This window comes from Trichechus manatus, unplaced genomic scaffold, assembly GCF_000243295.1.
Source record: "Trichechus manatus latirostris isolate Lorelei unplaced genomic scaffold, TriManLat1.0 scaffold00111, whole genome shotgun sequence".
NCBI classification, from domain to species: Eukaryota; Metazoa; Chordata; class Mammalia; order Sirenia; family Trichechidae; genus Trichechus; species Trichechus manatus.
In genome coordinates, this window is record NW_004444047.1 from 7395463 (window position 1) to 7413893 (window position 18431).

At 45.3% G+C, this 18431-nt stretch overlaps 1 protein-coding gene across 1 annotated transcript in view; it reads right to left on the minus strand.

Annotated features, from left to right (window-relative positions):
- Positions 1–18431, minus strand: part of EVC (EvC ciliary complex subunit 1) — a 111063-nt gene that overhangs the window by 39266 nt on the left and 53366 nt on the right. Inside the window, exons 11-13 of the mRNA XM_004383580.1 lie at positions 17127–17275; positions 16817–16915; positions 570–782 (exon numbers count right to left, since the gene is read on the minus strand). Of these exons, the coding sequence (XP_004383637.1) occupies positions 570–782; positions 16817–16915; positions 17127–17275 (461 nt within the window). The remainder of the gene's footprint in view (positions 1–569; positions 783–16816; positions 16916–17126; positions 17276–18431) is intronic.

Consider the following 18431-nt stretch of genomic DNA (forward strand, 5'->3'; position numbering starts at 1 on the left):
GGAGAGGGGAGGGGGAGGGGGAGAGGTGCAATGATTAAGTGCTCCGCTGCTAAAGAAAATGTTGTCAGTTCAAAATCACCCAGAGGCGCCTTGGAAGACAGGCTTAGTGATCTGCTTCCAAAAGGTCACAGCCTTGAAAACCCTATGGAGCAGTTCTGCTCTGCACACATGGGGACGCCCTGAGTTGGAACTGACTCATGGCAGCTAACAACGATAATATATATGTGTAACAAAAATTTGCTATCTCCACATTTTTTACATGTACAACGGAGTGACATTAATTGTGTTCATCATGTTGTACAACCATCACCACAGTCCATTTCCAAACTTTTCCATTGCCCTTAACAGAAAGAAGCTCAGTGCCCCCCAAGCAATGACATCCTCTGTGCACCCCTCGCCTCCACTGTGGTAACCACCAATAGCTGTTGGTTGCTGCTCTTTCTTGATTGATCAACTTAAGACATTACCTACTGACTTCGTGTCCTGGGTGACAAGGGCTCAGCTCTCTTACCCCACTCTCTTGGTGTTGTAATGCTGACTCTAGACCCTGTTTTACAAAATGCCCGTACCTGCTTCTCTTGCTCCTGGACATCTTGAAAGAGTTTCCACTGCTGTTTCCGGAAGCGGTCTGACTTCCCCAGCTGTCGGGCGGCATTCTCCTGGACCTCTTGTCTCAAATATTCACACTCTGCCTGGGAGAGGCCGGTCACATCCGAGAGTGTCTGGAGGAACAGGACGTCCACAAGCTTCTGGAAAGTTCCGACAGTGCTGTGGTACAGCTCCTGAGGCGGAGAACCACACGGTGGGTTACAGTCATGCTCTCACACTGTGCAGGGTCATGCACTTTCCTCGGCCCCTCTACCACACGCTGCCTGCAAGGCACAGCCCTGACCAAAAGGCTTTCCAGAGGAACCCATACATCTTGGGAAATGCCCCCTACCTGAAGCAAGTTCCAAGTCTTCCCTCCTGACCTGCCATGCCATTAACCTCTGATGTCTCCTCTCAAAGACCCTCCGGGTCTTCCTTCAGTCACCATCTAGATGATTTTCACAACCTCTCATGGATCTCTCTGCCTCCCCCGCATCCACACACTCAGGCTAGTTATGTGGGTGAACCACAGATCTTATTATGAGTCCACCCAGGCTCAAACACTTTTGCAGACCTATTACCATCTGTTATGGATTGAATTGCGTACTCCCAAAATATGTGTTGGAATCTGTACCTGTAAATATGACCCTGTTTGGAAATAGGGTTTTTCTTTTGTTATGTTAATGAGGCCTTACCTGTGTAGGGTGGATCCTAAACCTAATCACTTCTGAGCTATAAACAGAGCAGAATAGATGCAGACTCACACAATGGGAAGACAGACGCCATGTGAGGACTATCTACAAGCCAAGGAACTCCCAGGAACCCAGGAATGCCAGGGGCTGCCGAAAAGGAAGGAATAGACATGGCCAAGATCCCAATTTGGACTTCTAGCCTCCAGAAGTATGAGAAAATAAATTCCTGTTCTTTAAAGCCACCCACTTGTGGGACTGGTGTTACAGCTCCCTCAGGAGTCTAAGATACCATCACAATCAAAATTACCTAGCAGAGCTTTGTGGTGTTTCAGAACGGGGCCCCTGTTGTCCTGCCTCACCTCTCACCTTTCTGGTATCTTCATCCGGTCTCCTCCTGCCCCAAGGTGATGGATAGTCTCTTTACAAAGATTATTTCTTTAAGTTGTAGGGAAAAAACTCTCACAGATAATATAATAAAAAGCTGTGACTCCACTACTCAGATTTCGTTTGTCTAAACTAAAAATACTAAATCTTCTAAGTAAAGTTGGAGTCCTTCATGTTCCCCAGAAATTCCATTCTTCCCCCTCCTATCCTCCCCGTAGGCAGCCACCCCATGAATTCACTGCCTGTCTCTATAGCTTGCATTCATTCCTATGCTTTCACATGGCATTCTGGCTTGGCCACAAGCTTCTCAGAGCATAGCATTTCTTCTGGGTTTGAATTAAATTCAACTTTACACTCATTAAGCACACTGATTATTACCTACGTACGCTATACTAGATGCTGAAGATACGTTCTTCCATTTTTCATTTAAAAAAATCCTATTATCTATGTATCCTACAGGTTAAGAGCATGAATCCCAGAGTCTGATGGCAAGGGCCCACTACCTACAAACTATGGTACCTTGTTCAACTTACTTATAGTCTCAGTGCCTAAGTTTTCTCATCTGTAAAATGGGGGTGATTATAATAGAACATCTGCATTGAGTTGGTATAAGGATTGAATAAGATTATACAAGAAACGTGCTTATGACATTGTCTGGCACTGGTAACAAGTCCTAATTATTAAAAAGTATAATTATTATTACCTGCTATTTGCCAGGTACCCTGATAGGCCCTATAGATGCAAAGGTAGTAAGATAAGACTTTGTTCTTAAGAAACCTCATGGTAGTCCTTTAGAAGGACAAACAACCTATGACCCCAGAGGGTAGCAAGTACAAGGAGAGGTAGTAACTGATGAAGGATACCGAGGTCGGGGGCCCCAAGATCCCCCCCAGATTTGAGGATTTACTGGGAAGGTCACGGAAGTCAGCGAATAGTCGTACCCACAGCCAAGATTTATCATAGCCAATGGATATAAAGCAAAATCAACAAACGGAAGAGGCACATAGGACAATGTCCAGTGAAAACCAGGCAGAAGCACCTGATGTTGTTGTTAGCTGCTGCTGAGTTGGTTCCAATTCATAGTGACTCCTGCACAACAGAACGAAACACTGCTCGGTCCTGAGTCATCCTCACAATTGTTGTTATGCTTAAGCCCTTTGTTGCAGCCACTGTGTCATTCCATCTCGTTGAGGGTCTTTCTCTTTTTCGATGACCCTTTACTTTACCACCTTCTCCACGGACTGGTCCCTCTTGATAACGTGTCCAAAGTACGAGAGATAAAGTCTCCTCATCCTCACTTCTAAGGAGCATTCTGGCTGTACTTTTTCCAAGACAGATTTGTTCGTTCTTCTGGCAGTCCATTGTATACACCCAATATTCTTTGCCAGCACCATAATTCAAATGCAACAATTCTTTGTTCCTCCTTATTCATCGTCCAGCTTTCGCATGAGTATGTTGTTGTTAGGTGCCTTCAAGTAGGTTCCAACTCATAGTGACCCTGCGTACAACAGAACAAAACATTGCTCAGTCCTGCGTCATCCTGACAATCATTGTTATTCTTGAGTCCATCATTGCAGCCACTGTGTCAATTCATCTTGTTGAGGGTCTTCCTCTTTTTCACTGACCCTTTACTTTATCAAGCAAGATGTCCTTCTCCGGGACTGGTCTCGCCTGATAACATGTCCAAAGTATGTGAGATGAAGTCTCACCATCCTCACTTCCAAGGAGCATTCTGGCTGTACTTCTTCCAAGACACATTTGTTTGTTCTTTTGGCAGTCCATGGTATATTCAATATTCTTTGCCAACACCACAATTCAGAAGTGTCCATTCCTCTTCCGTCTTCCTTATTAATTGTCCAGCTTTCACGGGCATATGAAGTGATTGAAAACACCATGGCTTCAGTCAGGTGCACCTTAGTACTCAGAAGTGACATTTTTAACACTTTAAAAAGGTCTTTTACAGCAGATTTGCCCAATGCAATATGCTGTTTGATTTCCTGACTGCTGCTTCCATGGGCGTTGATTATGTAGTTTGATCAATTTCAGACTGGAGAAGTTGGTAAAAATATTCAATTTCTTCATTGTTGGCTTTACTGGTTGGTGTGTAAATTTGAATAATAGTCTTGTTTTTTAATTGTGCTTTAGGTGAAAGTTTACAGCTCAAGTTAGTTTCTCATACAAAAATTTAGACACCACCATTATGTGACCCTAGTTGCTATCCCTATAATGTGACCGCACACTCCTCCTTTGTACCCCTGATTTCCCGTGACCATTCAACTAGCTCCTATCCCTTTCTGCCTTCTTATCTCGCCTCCGGACAGGAGCTGCTCAATTAGTCTCATGTATCTACTTGAAATAAGAAGCACACTCTTCACAAGTATCATTTTATGTCTTATAGTCCAGTCTAATCTTTGTCTGAAGAGTTGGCTTTGGGAATGGTTTTAGTTCTGGGTTAACAGAGAGTCCGGGGGCCATGTCTTCTGGGGTTCCTCCATTCTCAGTTAGACCATTAAGTCTGGTCTTTTTACTAGAATTTGAGTTCTGCACCCCACTTTTCTCCTGCTCCGTCAGGGACTCTCTGTTGTGTTCCCTGTCAGGGGGGTCATTGGTGGTAGCTGGGTACCATCTAGTTCTTCTGGTCTCAGGCTGATGGAGTCTCTGTTTTATGTGGCCCCTTTTGTCTCTTGGGCTAATATTTTCCTTACGTCTTTGGTGTTCTTCATTCTCCTTTACTCCAAATAGGTTGGGACCAACTGATGCATCTTAGATGGCTGCTCGCTGGCTTTTAAGACCCCAGCCGCCACTCATCAAAGTGCAGAACATTTTCTTAATAAACTTTGTTATGCCAATTGACCTAGATGTCCCCTGAAACCACTGTTCGCAGACCCCTGCCCCTGCTACACTGTCCCTTGAAGTTTCTGGTTGTGTTCAGGAAATTTCTTAGCTTTTGATTTAGTCCAGTTGTGCTGACTTCCCCTGTGAATAACAGTCATATTAACTTGTCTTCCTTGTAGGCATATGGATGTTATCCTATCACTGACAGCATTGTACTTCAGGATAGATCTTGAAATGTTCTTTTTGACAATGAATGCAACACTATTCCTTTTCAATTTGTCATTTCAGGCATAGTAGACCATATGACTGTCCGATTCAAAACGGCCAATACCAGTCCATTTCAGCTCACTAATGCCTAGGATATCGATGTTTATGTGTTCCATTTCATTTTTGATGACTTTCAATTTTCCTAGATTTATACTTCATACATTCCATGTTTCTATTATTAATGGATGTTTGCAGCTGTTTCATCTCATTTTGAGTCATGCCACATCAGCAAATGAAGGTCCCAAAAGCTTTACTCCACTCATGTCATGAATGTCAACTCTGCTTTGAGGAGGCAGCTCTTCCCTGGTTGTATTTTGAGTGTCTTACAACCTGAGGGGCTCATTTTCTGGCACTATATCAGACAATGTTTTGCTGCTATTCATAAGGTTTTCACTAACCAATTTTTTCACAAGTAGTCCACCAGGTCTTTCTTCCTACTCCATCTTAGTCTGGAATCTCCGCTGAAACCTGTCCACCAAGGGTGACCCTGCTGTTGTTTGAAATACCAGTGGGAAAGCTTTCAGTATCATAGCAACACACAAGCCTCCATAGTACGACAAACTGACAGATGTCTGGTGGGCATGCATATAAGGCAACTGAAAATACCATAGCTTAGATCAGGCGCCCCTTAATCCTTAAAGTGACATCTTTGCTTTGTAACACTTCAAAGGGGTCTTTTGTAGCAGATTTGCCCAATGCAATATGTTGTTTGATTTCTTGACTGCTGCTTCCATGGGTGTTGATTATGGACCCAAGTAAAATGAAATCCTTGACAACTTCAATCTTTTCTCCATTTATCATGATGTTGCTTACAGGTCCAGTTGTGAGGATTTTTCTAAATTTTTTCCATACAAAAATTTATACATACATTGTTATGTGACTCTAAGTGCTCTCCCCATACTGTAACGGCACACTCCTTCTTTCCACCCGATTCCCCATGTCCATTCAACCAGCTCCTAACCCTCTCTGCGTTCCCATCTCACCTCCGGACAGAAGCTGCCCATTTAGTCTCTTGTATCTACTCGAGCTAAGAGGCACACTCCTCATGAGTATCACTTTATGTCCCAAAATCCACTCCAATCCCTGTCTGAAGAGCTGGCCTCAGAAATTGTTTTAGTTCTGGGCTGATAGAGAATCCAGGGGCCGTGCTTTCTGGGGTTCCTCCAGTCTCAGTCAGACCATTCGGTCTGGTCTTCTTACTAGAATTTGAGTCCCGCACCCCACCTTTCTCCTGCTCCATCCGGGACTCTCTGTTGTGTTCCCTGTCAGGGCGGTCATTGGTGGTAGCCAGGCACCATGTAGTTCTGGTCTCAGGCTGATGAAGTCTCTGGTTTATGTGGCCCCAGTTGTGAGGATTTTTTATTTCTTTATGTCGAGGTATAATCCATACTAAAGGCTCTAATTGTGACAACACGTGTGAAGTGTTGTCCGCCAGGGAAGCACACTGGAGACCCAGTGACCAGGGCTTTTCTTGGGGGCTGGTCATGTGGGTACCCTCTGCCTAACACACACGAAAACTCCCGACTCCCAGAAGGAAAGCAGGTGTGCAGCATAAACCACATTGCGTGTAACCAGGCCTGGTGATAAAGCGGCCTTCTCAGCGCTGGAGACCCTGAGTTCACAATACAATGACATGACAGTGCATTGTTCTTGTTGTTGTATGCCGTCGAGTCTATTCCAACACACAGCAACCTCACAGCGCAGAGGAGAACTGCCCCATGGGTTTTCCTAGGCTGTAATCTTTATGCGAACAGATCGCCAGATCTTTTCTTCTGCGGAGTGGCTGGTGGGTTCGACTTTTCGCTCATCAACCACGCATTTAACCACTGTACCACCAGGTTTCTTTGACAGGGCACTGGGACCTGCATTCCAAGAAAAGATTTACAGAGACCCTCACTTCTGATAATGGCATATCAGGTGATTGAACCAATACATCTGCTCAGGACAAACGAAAACAAGTGGACAAAATGATCTTTGATAAAATCTTCATAAAAGTTCCAAAGAGCTAATAATACAGTGAAGAACAGCAGCCAAGATCTGGGAGAAGACACCAAGTTCTGGAGCTGCCTTTCCCTAGGAGGTGTTGGTCAGTCCAGAGGAGAGGGTTGAACAGCTGGGCAGCACTTCTGACAGCCCCCAAGCAGTCAGGGACAGAAGTTGGAGTTCATGGTGCACCATGGGTGACGCCTGGAAAACCATCTTACTCTTTGGGTTGGGACCCAAAACGCTGCACTGGAGAAATACGAGTGAAATGGAAGGAATTCAGCATAAACTGGTTTAGACAGACTGCAACCCTGAGTCGTCATCTGGGATGCTCAGGATATTTTAAGCCTGACATTGAATTAAGATGGCTGTGGATCACTAGAGACCCAGTCATCTGGCAGAAACAAAACAAAATCTTCGAGGGAGAATGTCTTTGTATGCCTGAAAATATTTCTACAAACAAATGTGCAAGTTCGGACTATGTTGCTGGGTTGTTAGGTGTCGTTTCAAAATATAGACTTTAAAGTATTGATGATTACTATGCTAATGAAGTCAAAAGCCAATTTCAAACCTTTAAGGAAGAAACTGGCAACCATAAAAAGTAACATTACTCAGGTGAAAAGAACAAAAAACCAAACAAATCAAAAAAAAAAAAAATGCCATCAAATCAATTTCGACTCAGGACGACCCCATGTGTTACAGAGAACTGAGCTCCACAGGGATTTCTTGGCTGTAATCCTTACAGAAGCAGATTGCCAGGCATTTCTTCCTCAGTGCCACTGGGTGGGTTTGAACCACCAACCTTTTGGTTAGTTGCCTAGAGCAAACCATTTGCACCACCCAGGGATTCTCTTCCAACTAGAAATTTAAAATTGAAAAATACCATTTGAAACATACGAACTCAACATATAGGTTTAATTGCAGTTTGGATGCTGCTAAAGAGAGAATTAGTGTATTGAAAGATACATCAGAAGAAACTATCCAGAACAAAGCAAGGAGAGACTACAGAATGTAAAATATAGAAGAGAAGATAAAGTCATAAAAAATACAACGAAAAGGCTCAACATGTGTAACTGGAGTGCCAGAAGCAGAGAAGGGAGAATCTAAGCAGAAGCAGTATTTGAAGAGATAATGCCTGAGAATTTTTCCAAAGTTGATGAAAGACATTTACAGATGAGGAAACCAAGTCCTCACCTGTAAATGTAAAAGAGAGATTAAATAAATTGCACAAGTTTACACAGGGTCCCAGGCACTCAGCTCCAGCACCCATGCTCTTAACCATGATGCTACTCAGGTAAATGTATTTTTAACAATGAATGAATAAGGGTATGGCCAGTATCTACTAAACGTAGGGTCACTGCTTGCTACATAAATAGTAGATAAAACATAGGTGGTACCCAATTTACGATGGGATCCCATCGTAAGTTGGTTCTGACGTAAGTCAAATACCCTTTTTTTTTTAGTTTTCATTTTAAAACATGACAGTGTTTTGAACAGTGAATTATAAAACTGAACAACTTCGAGTGAACATCTGAAAATGATAAAATTAGCAAATTATGTGCTGCAACATTGTATGTAGTACATATTACTTACGATAAGATGTACCAAAAAAATGGACAGCTCTAGGTGCAGTTTGTCATAACTCGATTACGTTGTAAGTCGAGGACTACCTGTAGTCTTTTCTTTAAAAAAGGGGGTTACTTTATGATGCTGAAAGGTTTGATTCACCAGGGTGAAATAAGTCTTAAATTAGTATGCACTTAATAGCATTACCCAAATCAATACAACTTGCCACATTAACAGAACAGAGGAGAAAAATGTCATGATTATCTCAGTAGATGAAGAAAAAATCATTTTACAAAATTAAACCTGAATGCTAGAGAGTCAGCAAAAAAGAGGAAGACCCTCAACCAGACGGACTGACACCATGGCTGCAACAATGAGATCACACAGAGCAATGATCGTGAGGATGACGCAGGACCAGGCAGTGTTTCATTCTGTTGTGCAAAAGGTCGCTGTGAGTCAGAAGTGACTTGACGGCGCCTAACAAAAACAGCACAACAACAAATCTAAACACATGAGAGGCGCTCTTCACAAATCAGGAATAAAAGGAAACCTTAATCTGATAAAAACTCTAGCAAACCATATACTTAATGGTGGAAATCACAAAAAATTAAGAAAAATTAAATAAAACAAGACCTAAACTAGTGTAGATATATACCACGTTTATGGACTGGAAGACTTGATCTTGTAAAGATATTCATTTCCCCAAATTGATCTATAAAATTAAAATATCAAAATTGATAGACATGTCACTAATACTATAGGCTAAAATAAAACTACACATACTGTTTGTGATGAATAATCTTATGCGTCAACTTGGCTGGGGCAAATTATGCCCAGTTGTCTGGTTAAACACTAGTCTAGATGTTGCTGTGAAGTTATTTAGATGTGATCAACATTTACAATCAGTTGACCTTAATTAAGAAAGTAGATTACCCTCCATAATGTGGGTGGGCCTCACCCAATCAGTTGAAGGACTTAAGAGCAAAAATTAGAGCTTCCAGAAGGAAGGAAATCGGCCTCAGGACTGCAACACAGAAATCCTACCGAGTTTCCAGCCCACTATCCTGCCCTACGAATTTCAAACTGAAGACTTTGACAAGAGCTTCTTCCTGAATTTCCAGCCTGCTGGCCTGCTCTACAGATTTCAGGCTTGCTAGCCTCCACAACTATGTGAGCCATTTACTTAAAATAAATCTCTTTTTCTCTCTCTATCCATCTATCCATCTATCTATATGGTCTCTGGGTGGTCCCTGGGTGGCGCAAACAGTTTGCACTCAGCTAGTAACTGAAAGATTGGCAATTTGAACCCACCCAACAACACCATGGAAGAAAAGGCCTGGCCATCTGCTTCTGTAAAGATTACAGCTAAGAAAACCCTATGGAGCAGTTCTACTCTGTAGCACATGTTACATGGGGTTATTATGTGTTGGAATCGAGTTGACAGCAAAAGACAACAACTATATATACAGACACACACACACACACACACACACACACACACACACACACACACACACACGCAACTGGTATTGGTTCTGTTTCTCCAGAAAACACTCTTTGACTCAACAATTCCATTCCTTGGTTTATACCCAAGAGAAACATCTGTACATATGTACCAGGAGGTGTCTACTAGAAAGTTCATGTCAGCAAAATGTGTAATTAATTCTAAAATCAGAAGCCATGCAAATATCCATCAATGGTAGAATGGACAGATAACAATGCTGTATTTATACACTGGAATATTACACAGCAATGAGGAAGACTGGACACTGTTATACTCAACAGCACAGATGAATCTCACAAGTGTGACATTGAGTGATAGAAACCAAAAAACCAAACCCGTTGCCGCCGAGTTGATTCTGACTCACAGCAACCCTGTAGGACAGAGTAGAACTGCCCCATATGGTTTCCAAGGAGTGGCTGGTGGATTTGAACTGCTGACCTTTTGTTTAGCAGCCGAACGCTTAACCACCGAGTCACCAGGGCTCCGAGTGATAGAAGCTTGGTATGAAAGAGTACATGCTGTGTTCTTCCACTTATATAAAGCTCAAGATCAGGCAAAGTTACACCACAGTGTTCGGGGAGGTACACTTAGGTGTAAAACAATAAATAGGAGCAAAAGCCTGGTTTCCATAAAAGCCAGGATAATGGCTCCTGGGAGCAGGGAAGGGTTGGGAGTAGGAGGAGACAGAGGGAGTTCTGAGGTCTTGGCTAAATTCTCTCTCTTGACCTGGGTGGTGGTTTCATGGATGTTTGCTTTACAATCAATTGTTCATCTGTAAGCTTATGTTTGGAGTCCCTGGTGATGCACGCAGCTAATGTGCTCAGCTGCTAACCAAAGGGTTGGAGGTTCGAGTTCACCCAGAGGAGCCTCGGAAAAGAGGCCTGGCAATCTACTTCCGAAAAAAAGCAGTCATTGAAAACCCTATGGAGCACAGTCCTACTCTGACACACATGGGGTCACCATGAGTCACAGCTGACTCGACGGCAGCTGATTAAGCTTACGTTTAATCCATCTATTCATGTGTTTGTCATATTTCAAGGAGCCTTGGTGGCATAGTGGTTAAGTGCCCAGCTGCTAACCCGAAGGTCGGCAGTTCAAACCCATCAGCTGCTTCGCAGAAGAATGATGTGACAGTCAGCTTCTGCAAAGATTCACAAACTTGGAAACCCTATGGGGCAGTTCTACTCTGTCCTATAGGATCGCTATGAGTTCGAATTGACTTGATAATGATGGGTTTGTTTTGTTTTTTGTGTGTCATATTTCACAATAAGAAATAGTTTTAAAATACGGGAGTGATTTACACTTTCTTCCAGCCTCTGGAAATCCCAATTTTCTACCATTATGCTCCATAGGGTTTTCACTGGCTGATTTTCAGAAATAGATTGTCAGGCCTTTTTTCCTAGTCCATCTTGGTCTGGAAGCTCCCCTGAAACCTGCTCAGCATCATAACAACACCTAAGCTTCCACTGACAGAGGAGTGGTGGCTGCACATGGGGTGCACTGTCTGGGACTTGAACCCAGGTCTCCCACATGGGAGCTGAGAATTCTACCACTGAACCACCAATGCCGTCACAGAGCACACAGCAAGCACTTAAAAAACGCTAGTTATTCAGGAACAAGACAAGGATGCCCTTTATCACCACTCTTATTTAACATTGTGCTGGAAGTCCTAGCTAGAACAATAAGGCAAGAAAAAGAAATAAAAAGCATCCAAATTGGTAAGGAAGAAGTTAAACTGTCCCTATTTGCGGATGATATTATACTATACACAGAAAACCCAAAAGACTCCATGAGAAAACTACTGGAACTAATAGAAAGAGTCAGCAGAGTAGCAGGATACAAGATAAACATACAAAAGTCAGTTGGATTCCTATATACCAATAAAGAGAACAATGAAAAGGAAATCAGGAAAACAATCCCATTTATAACAGCCCCTAAAAAAATAAAATACTTCGGAATAAATCTAAGCAGGGATGTAAAAGACCTATACAAAGAAAACTACAGAACACCACTGCAAGAAACCCAAAGGGATCTACATAAACGGAAAAACACACCATGCTCATGGATAGGTAGACTCAACATTGTGAAAATGACAATTCTACCCAAAGCAATTTACAAATACAATGCGAACCCAATCCAAATACCAACAACATTCTTTAAAGAGATGGAAAAACTAATCATGAACTTTATATGGAAATAGAAGAAGCCCCGAATAAGTAAAGCACTACTGAAGAAGAATAAAGTTGGAGGACTCACACTACCTGACCTCAGAACCTACTATACAACTACGGTAGTCAAAACTGCCTGGTACTGGTACAACGACAGATAAACGCTGACTAATGGAACAGAATTGAGAACACAGACCACCCACCAATGGTCACCTGATCATCGACAAGGGGCCAAATCCATCAAGTGGGGCACAGACGATCTTTTTAACAAATTGTGCTGGCAAAATTGGATGTCCATCTGCAAAAAAATGAAACAGGACCCCTACCTCACACCATATACAAAAACTAATTCAAAATGGATCAAAGACCTAAATATAAAGCCAAAAACTATCAAGTTCATAGAAGAAAAAACAGGATCAATGTTAGAGGCCCTAATACACGGCATTAACAGGATACAAACCATAACCAACAACACACATACTCCAGAAGATAAGCTAGATTACTGGGATCTTCTAAAAATTAAACACTTACGCTCAGCAAAAGACTTCACCAAAAGAGTAAAAAGAGAACCTACAGATTGTGAAAATTTTTTTTGACATTACAAGTCAGAAAAAGGTCTAATCTCTAAAATCTATAAGAAATTCCAACACCTCTACAACAAAAAGACAAATAATCCTATTAAAAAATGGACAAAGGAAATGAACAGACGCTTCACCAAAGAAGACACTGAAGCGGCCAACAGACACATGAGGAAATGCTCGCGATCACTAGCCATTAGAGAAATGCAAATAAAAACCACAACGAGATACCATCTCACCCCACCATTACTGGCACAAATCAAAAAAAACTGGAAATAACAAATGTTGGAGAGGCTGCGAGGAGATCAGAACTCTTATGCACTGCTGGTGGCAATGCAAACTGATACTACCATTTTGAAAAACGATATGGAGCTTCCTTAGAAAGCTAGAGATGGAAATACCATATGATCCAGCAATTCCACTCCTAGGAATAAGAAATAAGAGCCATCACATGAATAGACGTTTGCACAACCATGTTCATGGCAGCATTGTTCACAATAGCAAAAAGATGGAAACAACCTAGATGCCCATCAACAGATGAATGGATAAATAAACTATGGTACATACACACAATGGCGTATTATGCAACGATAAAGAACAATGAATCTGTGAAGCATCTCATAACATGGATGAAACTGAAGGACGTTATGCTGAGTTAAATAATCACAAAAGGACAAATACTGTATGAGACCACTACTGTAAAAACTCATGAAAAAGTTTACACACAAAGAGAAACAATCTTTGTTGGTTATGAGGGATGGGAGGGGTAGGGGAGGAAATACTAAACAGACAATAGATAAGTGGTAACTTTGGTGAAGGGGAGACAGTGCACAACACTGGGGAAGCCAGAACAACTTCTACAAAGGAAGGTCATGGAAGCTCCATAGACACATCCAAACTCCCTGAGGGACCGAATTGCTGGGTGGAAGGCTGTGGGGACCATGGTCTTGGGGAACATCTAGTTCAACTGGCATAACACAGTTTATTAAGAAAATGTTCTACATTCTACCTTGGTGAGTAGTGTCTGTAAGCAGCCATCTAAGATACTACACTGGTCTCACCCTTTCGGGAGCAAGGGGGAATGAAGAAAACAAGATACAAGGGAAAGATTAGTCCAAAGGACTAATGGACCACCACTACCACGGCCTCCACCAGACTGAGTCCAGTACAACTAGATGGTGCCCGGCTCCCACCACTGACTGCTCTGACAGGGATCACAACAGAGGGTCCCAGACAGAGCTGGAGAAAAATGTAGAATAAAATTCTAACTCACAAAAAAAGACCAGACTTACTGGCCTTCCAGAGACTGGAGAAAACCCCAAGAGTATGGCCCCCGGACACCCTTTTAGCTCAGTAATGAAGTGACTCCCAACGTTCACCGTTCACCCAAAGATTAGACAGCCCCATAAAACAAAATGAGACTAAAGGGGCACAACAGTCCAGGGACAAGGACTAAAAGGCAGGAGGGGACAGGAAAGCTGGTGACAGGGAACTCAAGGTTGAGAAAGGACAGTGTTGACATGTTGTGGGGTTGTTAACCAATGTCATAGGGCAATATGTGTACTAACTGTTTAATGAGAAATTATTTGTTCCGTAAACCTTCATCTAAAGTACAATAAAAAACATGCTAGTTATTATCATCAGATGGAAGTTGGTGTGCGGATCTCAATAAACGTTAACTATTATTATTTTCAGGTGACTGGGTGGCGCAACTATTAAGTGCTCGACTACTAACTAAAAGGTTGGCGGTTCGAACCCCCTCAGAGGCACCTCGGAAGACAGGCCTGGCAGTGGAGTTACTGGGGGGAGTGGGCGGCCAGAGGATGCGGGCCACAGCAGGTGACACTGTCAGAGGGGGTGACACCAAAATGACTGTCTATAAGATTTTTGTGCAGTGTTTCAGTGAAATTTATTATTTTTTATTAAACTATCCGACTCAACAGCACCTAACAACAACATGGGAAGAAAGCTTATTAGCCCCATTTTAACGAAGGAGGAGACTGAAAGTAGACTACCAAGAGACCCAAACCCTACGCCTTCTCACTGCCCCGTCAGTGCCATCCTAGGCTAGCCCCCCATCGCCTCTTGCCTGGACCACTGTGCCCCCTACTGTCCATTCTCTATACCGAAACCAGGAGGATCCTTATAAAACATAACTCATGTCACTTTCCAACTCAGAACACGCCGGTGACTTCCCGCCTTGTTCAGAAGTAAATGCAATTGTCTTAGGACAGTCTCTGAGGCCCTGCAAGGCTTCTGACCCCATCCCCCAGCCCTCTGCCTCTTCTCCTAGCCCCTCCTGTGGACACCAGCCCCCTTGCTGCTGCAGAAGCACCATACGAGAACAAGAACAAGAACGTCATCTGTACGGTTCACCGCTGAGCCCCCAGTGCCTAGAACTTGCAATAATATTTGTAGTACTCAGTAATATTTGTTGAGTGAAGGAAGGAATGAAAAAACATTCCCAAGGTCACCAGCTGGCCAGGGAGGGAGTTGGGTTCACACTAAGAGTTGGGCTCACACCAGTGGGTTCACAGCTTCCTGGTGAACACACTCAGTGGTGGGGCCCTCGTCTGGATTAAAAGTCAGAAAGCCCTGAACAAGGATGGGCCACCATCATGATGATGCCCTCATGAGTGTCTCTGCCCACCGGGGCCATCTCCCCTTCGAAGCTTGGCTTGGGCATCACTTCCTGAGGCAGTCCCCACCCCTTCTCTTACTCTCTGGGTGCCACTGAATTGGCTCGGACTCAAGCGACCCCACGTACAACAGAATGAAACAATATTTCTGGTCCTGTGCCATCTTCACAGAAGTTGGTATGCTTGAGCCCACTGTCGACGCCACTGGGTCAACCATACTCACAAGTGGGAGTGTTATTATGGGAGCGGCGGGCACCTACTGTGCGCAGAGTGGGAGCGTTATTACAGGAGGGGCAGGCACTGGGCACCTATTGTGTGCAGAGTGGGAGTGTTATTATGGGAGCAGCAGGCATCAGGCACCTACAGTGTCTGAGTGGGAGTGTTATTACGGGAGGGGTGGGCACCGGGCACCTACTGTGTGCAGAGCGGGAGCGTTATCATGGGAGCGGCAGGCACGGGCACTTACTGTGTGCAGAGTGGGGGTGTTATTATGGAGTGGCGGGCACCGGGCTGTCTAAGGCCCTCATGTGCACCACCTTGTCCAGTCCTCAGACAGCGCCATGATGGGGTGGGGTGCCACAATGTCCCCATCTCACAGAGGGGGAGACTGAGGTCTAGAGAGGTCGGCAACCTTCTCGAAGCTGCGGAAGAGCGAAAGCAGCCGGACGCTGAGTCCACAGTCAACTGCTCCAGGTTCCATCCACTGTGATGCACTTGTAATGTCCCTTCCTAGCTCAGGGTCCACATTTCTGTCTTTCGACAGCGCTGAGGGCTGCCTGCGGCAGGGGCTGTGTGTCTTGTTCACCGTCATGTCCTGGTGGTCCCTTGCCACTTTGGAGGGCTCAGGGGCTCAGAGCCAGCCTGTGAGCCTTCGCCTCCCCTATTCCAGAGCTGTACGAGGTACACAGGGAGAAAACAGGGTGTGCCAGCACTCGAACCCAGGCCTCCTCACGTCAAGCCCAGAATGCCTTCCCCCCATCCTTGTACACAAATGACACGCATGTCCACGGGTCTGTTTTTGAGATGTTATGGATTGAACTGTGCCCCCACAATACGTACTGAAGTCCTGGCACCTATACCTGTGAATGTGATCATTTTGGAAATAGGGTTTTCTCTGTTAGGCTAATGAAGTCACACCATTTTAGGGCGGGTCCTGAACCTAACTCCTTCTGAGTTATGAAAAGAGCAGAAAAGACACAGAGACATACCCAGAGGAAAGACAGGCGCTGTGCGAGGCCACTTAACAAGCAAAGGAACACCAAGGATGGCCAGCAGACACCAGAAACTAAGAGAAGCCAAGGAAGGAATCGAAACGGCCGACTGCCTGACTGGACTTTTAGCCCCCAGAACTGTGGGACAATAAATGCACGCTCTTCAAAGCACCCCAGAAATGGATGGGGCCTCACATGTGACCCAGAACAACCTCCCACATTCCAGCGTGGACAGAGAGGACCATCGAGAGGACGTGACTTGCCTGTGGTCACATGGCCAATGAGTGCCAGAGCTGTACCTGAACCTGGGTCTGTGGGGTGCCTGGCCCAGGAGGGGCGACGTTCTCACGCACACACAACCCTCAGGCCTCTCTGCAGGCCCCGCCCTGAAGGTCACCCACCTGGCAGAGCATAGCCATGGCCTCAGTAGTTTTGATGTCGTCCTCTTCCTCCAGGTGGCTCCGTGTCAGCCTCTGCCTCTCCAGGACCTCGTGAAACGCCTGTAAGTGAAACGGGAGCTGAACCCCAGTGGGCTTGTCTACGTCGCTCGGCTGGCACGTGGGAGGTGCAGTTCTAATCTCATGTCTGATGGATGTCAAGGCCTCCCTCTTCCCGTGCACGGTAAGGGGACCAAGTCACAGCCCAGCACCCCCGCAGGGCTGCACCCGGCGACGGTGCCTCGGACGTGGGCGAGGATCAGGAGCAGGTCACCTTGAGGAATCCCTCCGGGTCGGCGGCTGGCTGAGCCTCGGCCAGGAAGCCTCTCTGCTCATCGTCGTGGGCCAGCGCGAGTCTGCCCATGGCCTCCGCCTGGTAAGCCAGCGATGCTCTGACGAGGTCTTTGCCCCACTGGACAAGCTCTGCAGTTGAAGGAAGCACATAACATCACAGCTCACTCTTGTAACGAGACTTCCAGTGGCTTCTCCTGCCAGCCCTGAACAGGGGTGAGACGTGGGGGCAAATCCCATTGTTCTTTCAGTTTTGTCATTGAGGCTCGTGTAGGGAGTCCCTGGCCCCTCAAAGCCCTGGCTCCCTCATTATTTGAAGGGACCTCCCATGGCCCCTGGGTCCAGGACTCAGGGTCTCACTAGAGGCTCCAGTTAGCTGCTGTGCACAGCACTGGGCGACGTGACTGGGACATAAATAAGATGCATTTCCTGGGAGAAGGCAGAGAGGACGTTAGCTCTGGACAAAAGAGAGTGCGAGAGAGGGGCTAGGTGGGTGGGTACCGGTGACATGAGAGGGCAGACGAGTCTGAGTCTGCAGGGGAGACCGGAACATTCTAGACTCGAGTCGAGGTTCAAAACTCACAAGGACGAGTGCTATGGATTCAATTCTGTCCCCCGCAAATACGTGTCCAAGTCCTCACCACAGTACCTGTGCCTGTGACCCTGAAGAAATAGGGGTTTTCTTTTTTATGTTACTGAGGTCACACGGAGCAGGGTGGGTCCTAAACCTAATCCCTTCTGGGTGGTCTCTTATAAAAAGAGCAGAACAGACACAGAGAGAGACACGGGGGAAGACAGACACCATGAAGACACACCTACAAGCAGCCAAGGAACATCAAGAAACGCCCGGGGCTACAGACGCAGAAAGAGACAAGGGTCTTCCTCAGGAGCCCTCAGGGGAGAGAGAGGCTAGCTCTGAATGCCCTGAATTCAGACACCAGCCTCCAGAATGTGAGATAATACATTTCTGTTGCTTAAAGCCACCCACTTGGTGGCATTTTGGGATGGTGGCCCCAGGAGGCTAACTGTCCCCAGCAGACCGGGAACTGCAGCCTGGGTGCTGTCTCACGGGCCATGTGGCTCCATGTCTCCCGACTCGTGGAAGTGCTGCCCCTAGCCTGGGCTCCTACACCTCAGCAGCTTTCGGGACCCTAGAAGGACCATGTCCCAGACCAGGGTGCCAGGGCCCTGCCCACTCACCCCTGCTGAAGCGCACAGCCTCCTCCCAGAAGGACCATGTCCCAGACCAGGGTACCACAGCCCTGCTCACTCACCCCTGCTGAAGCGC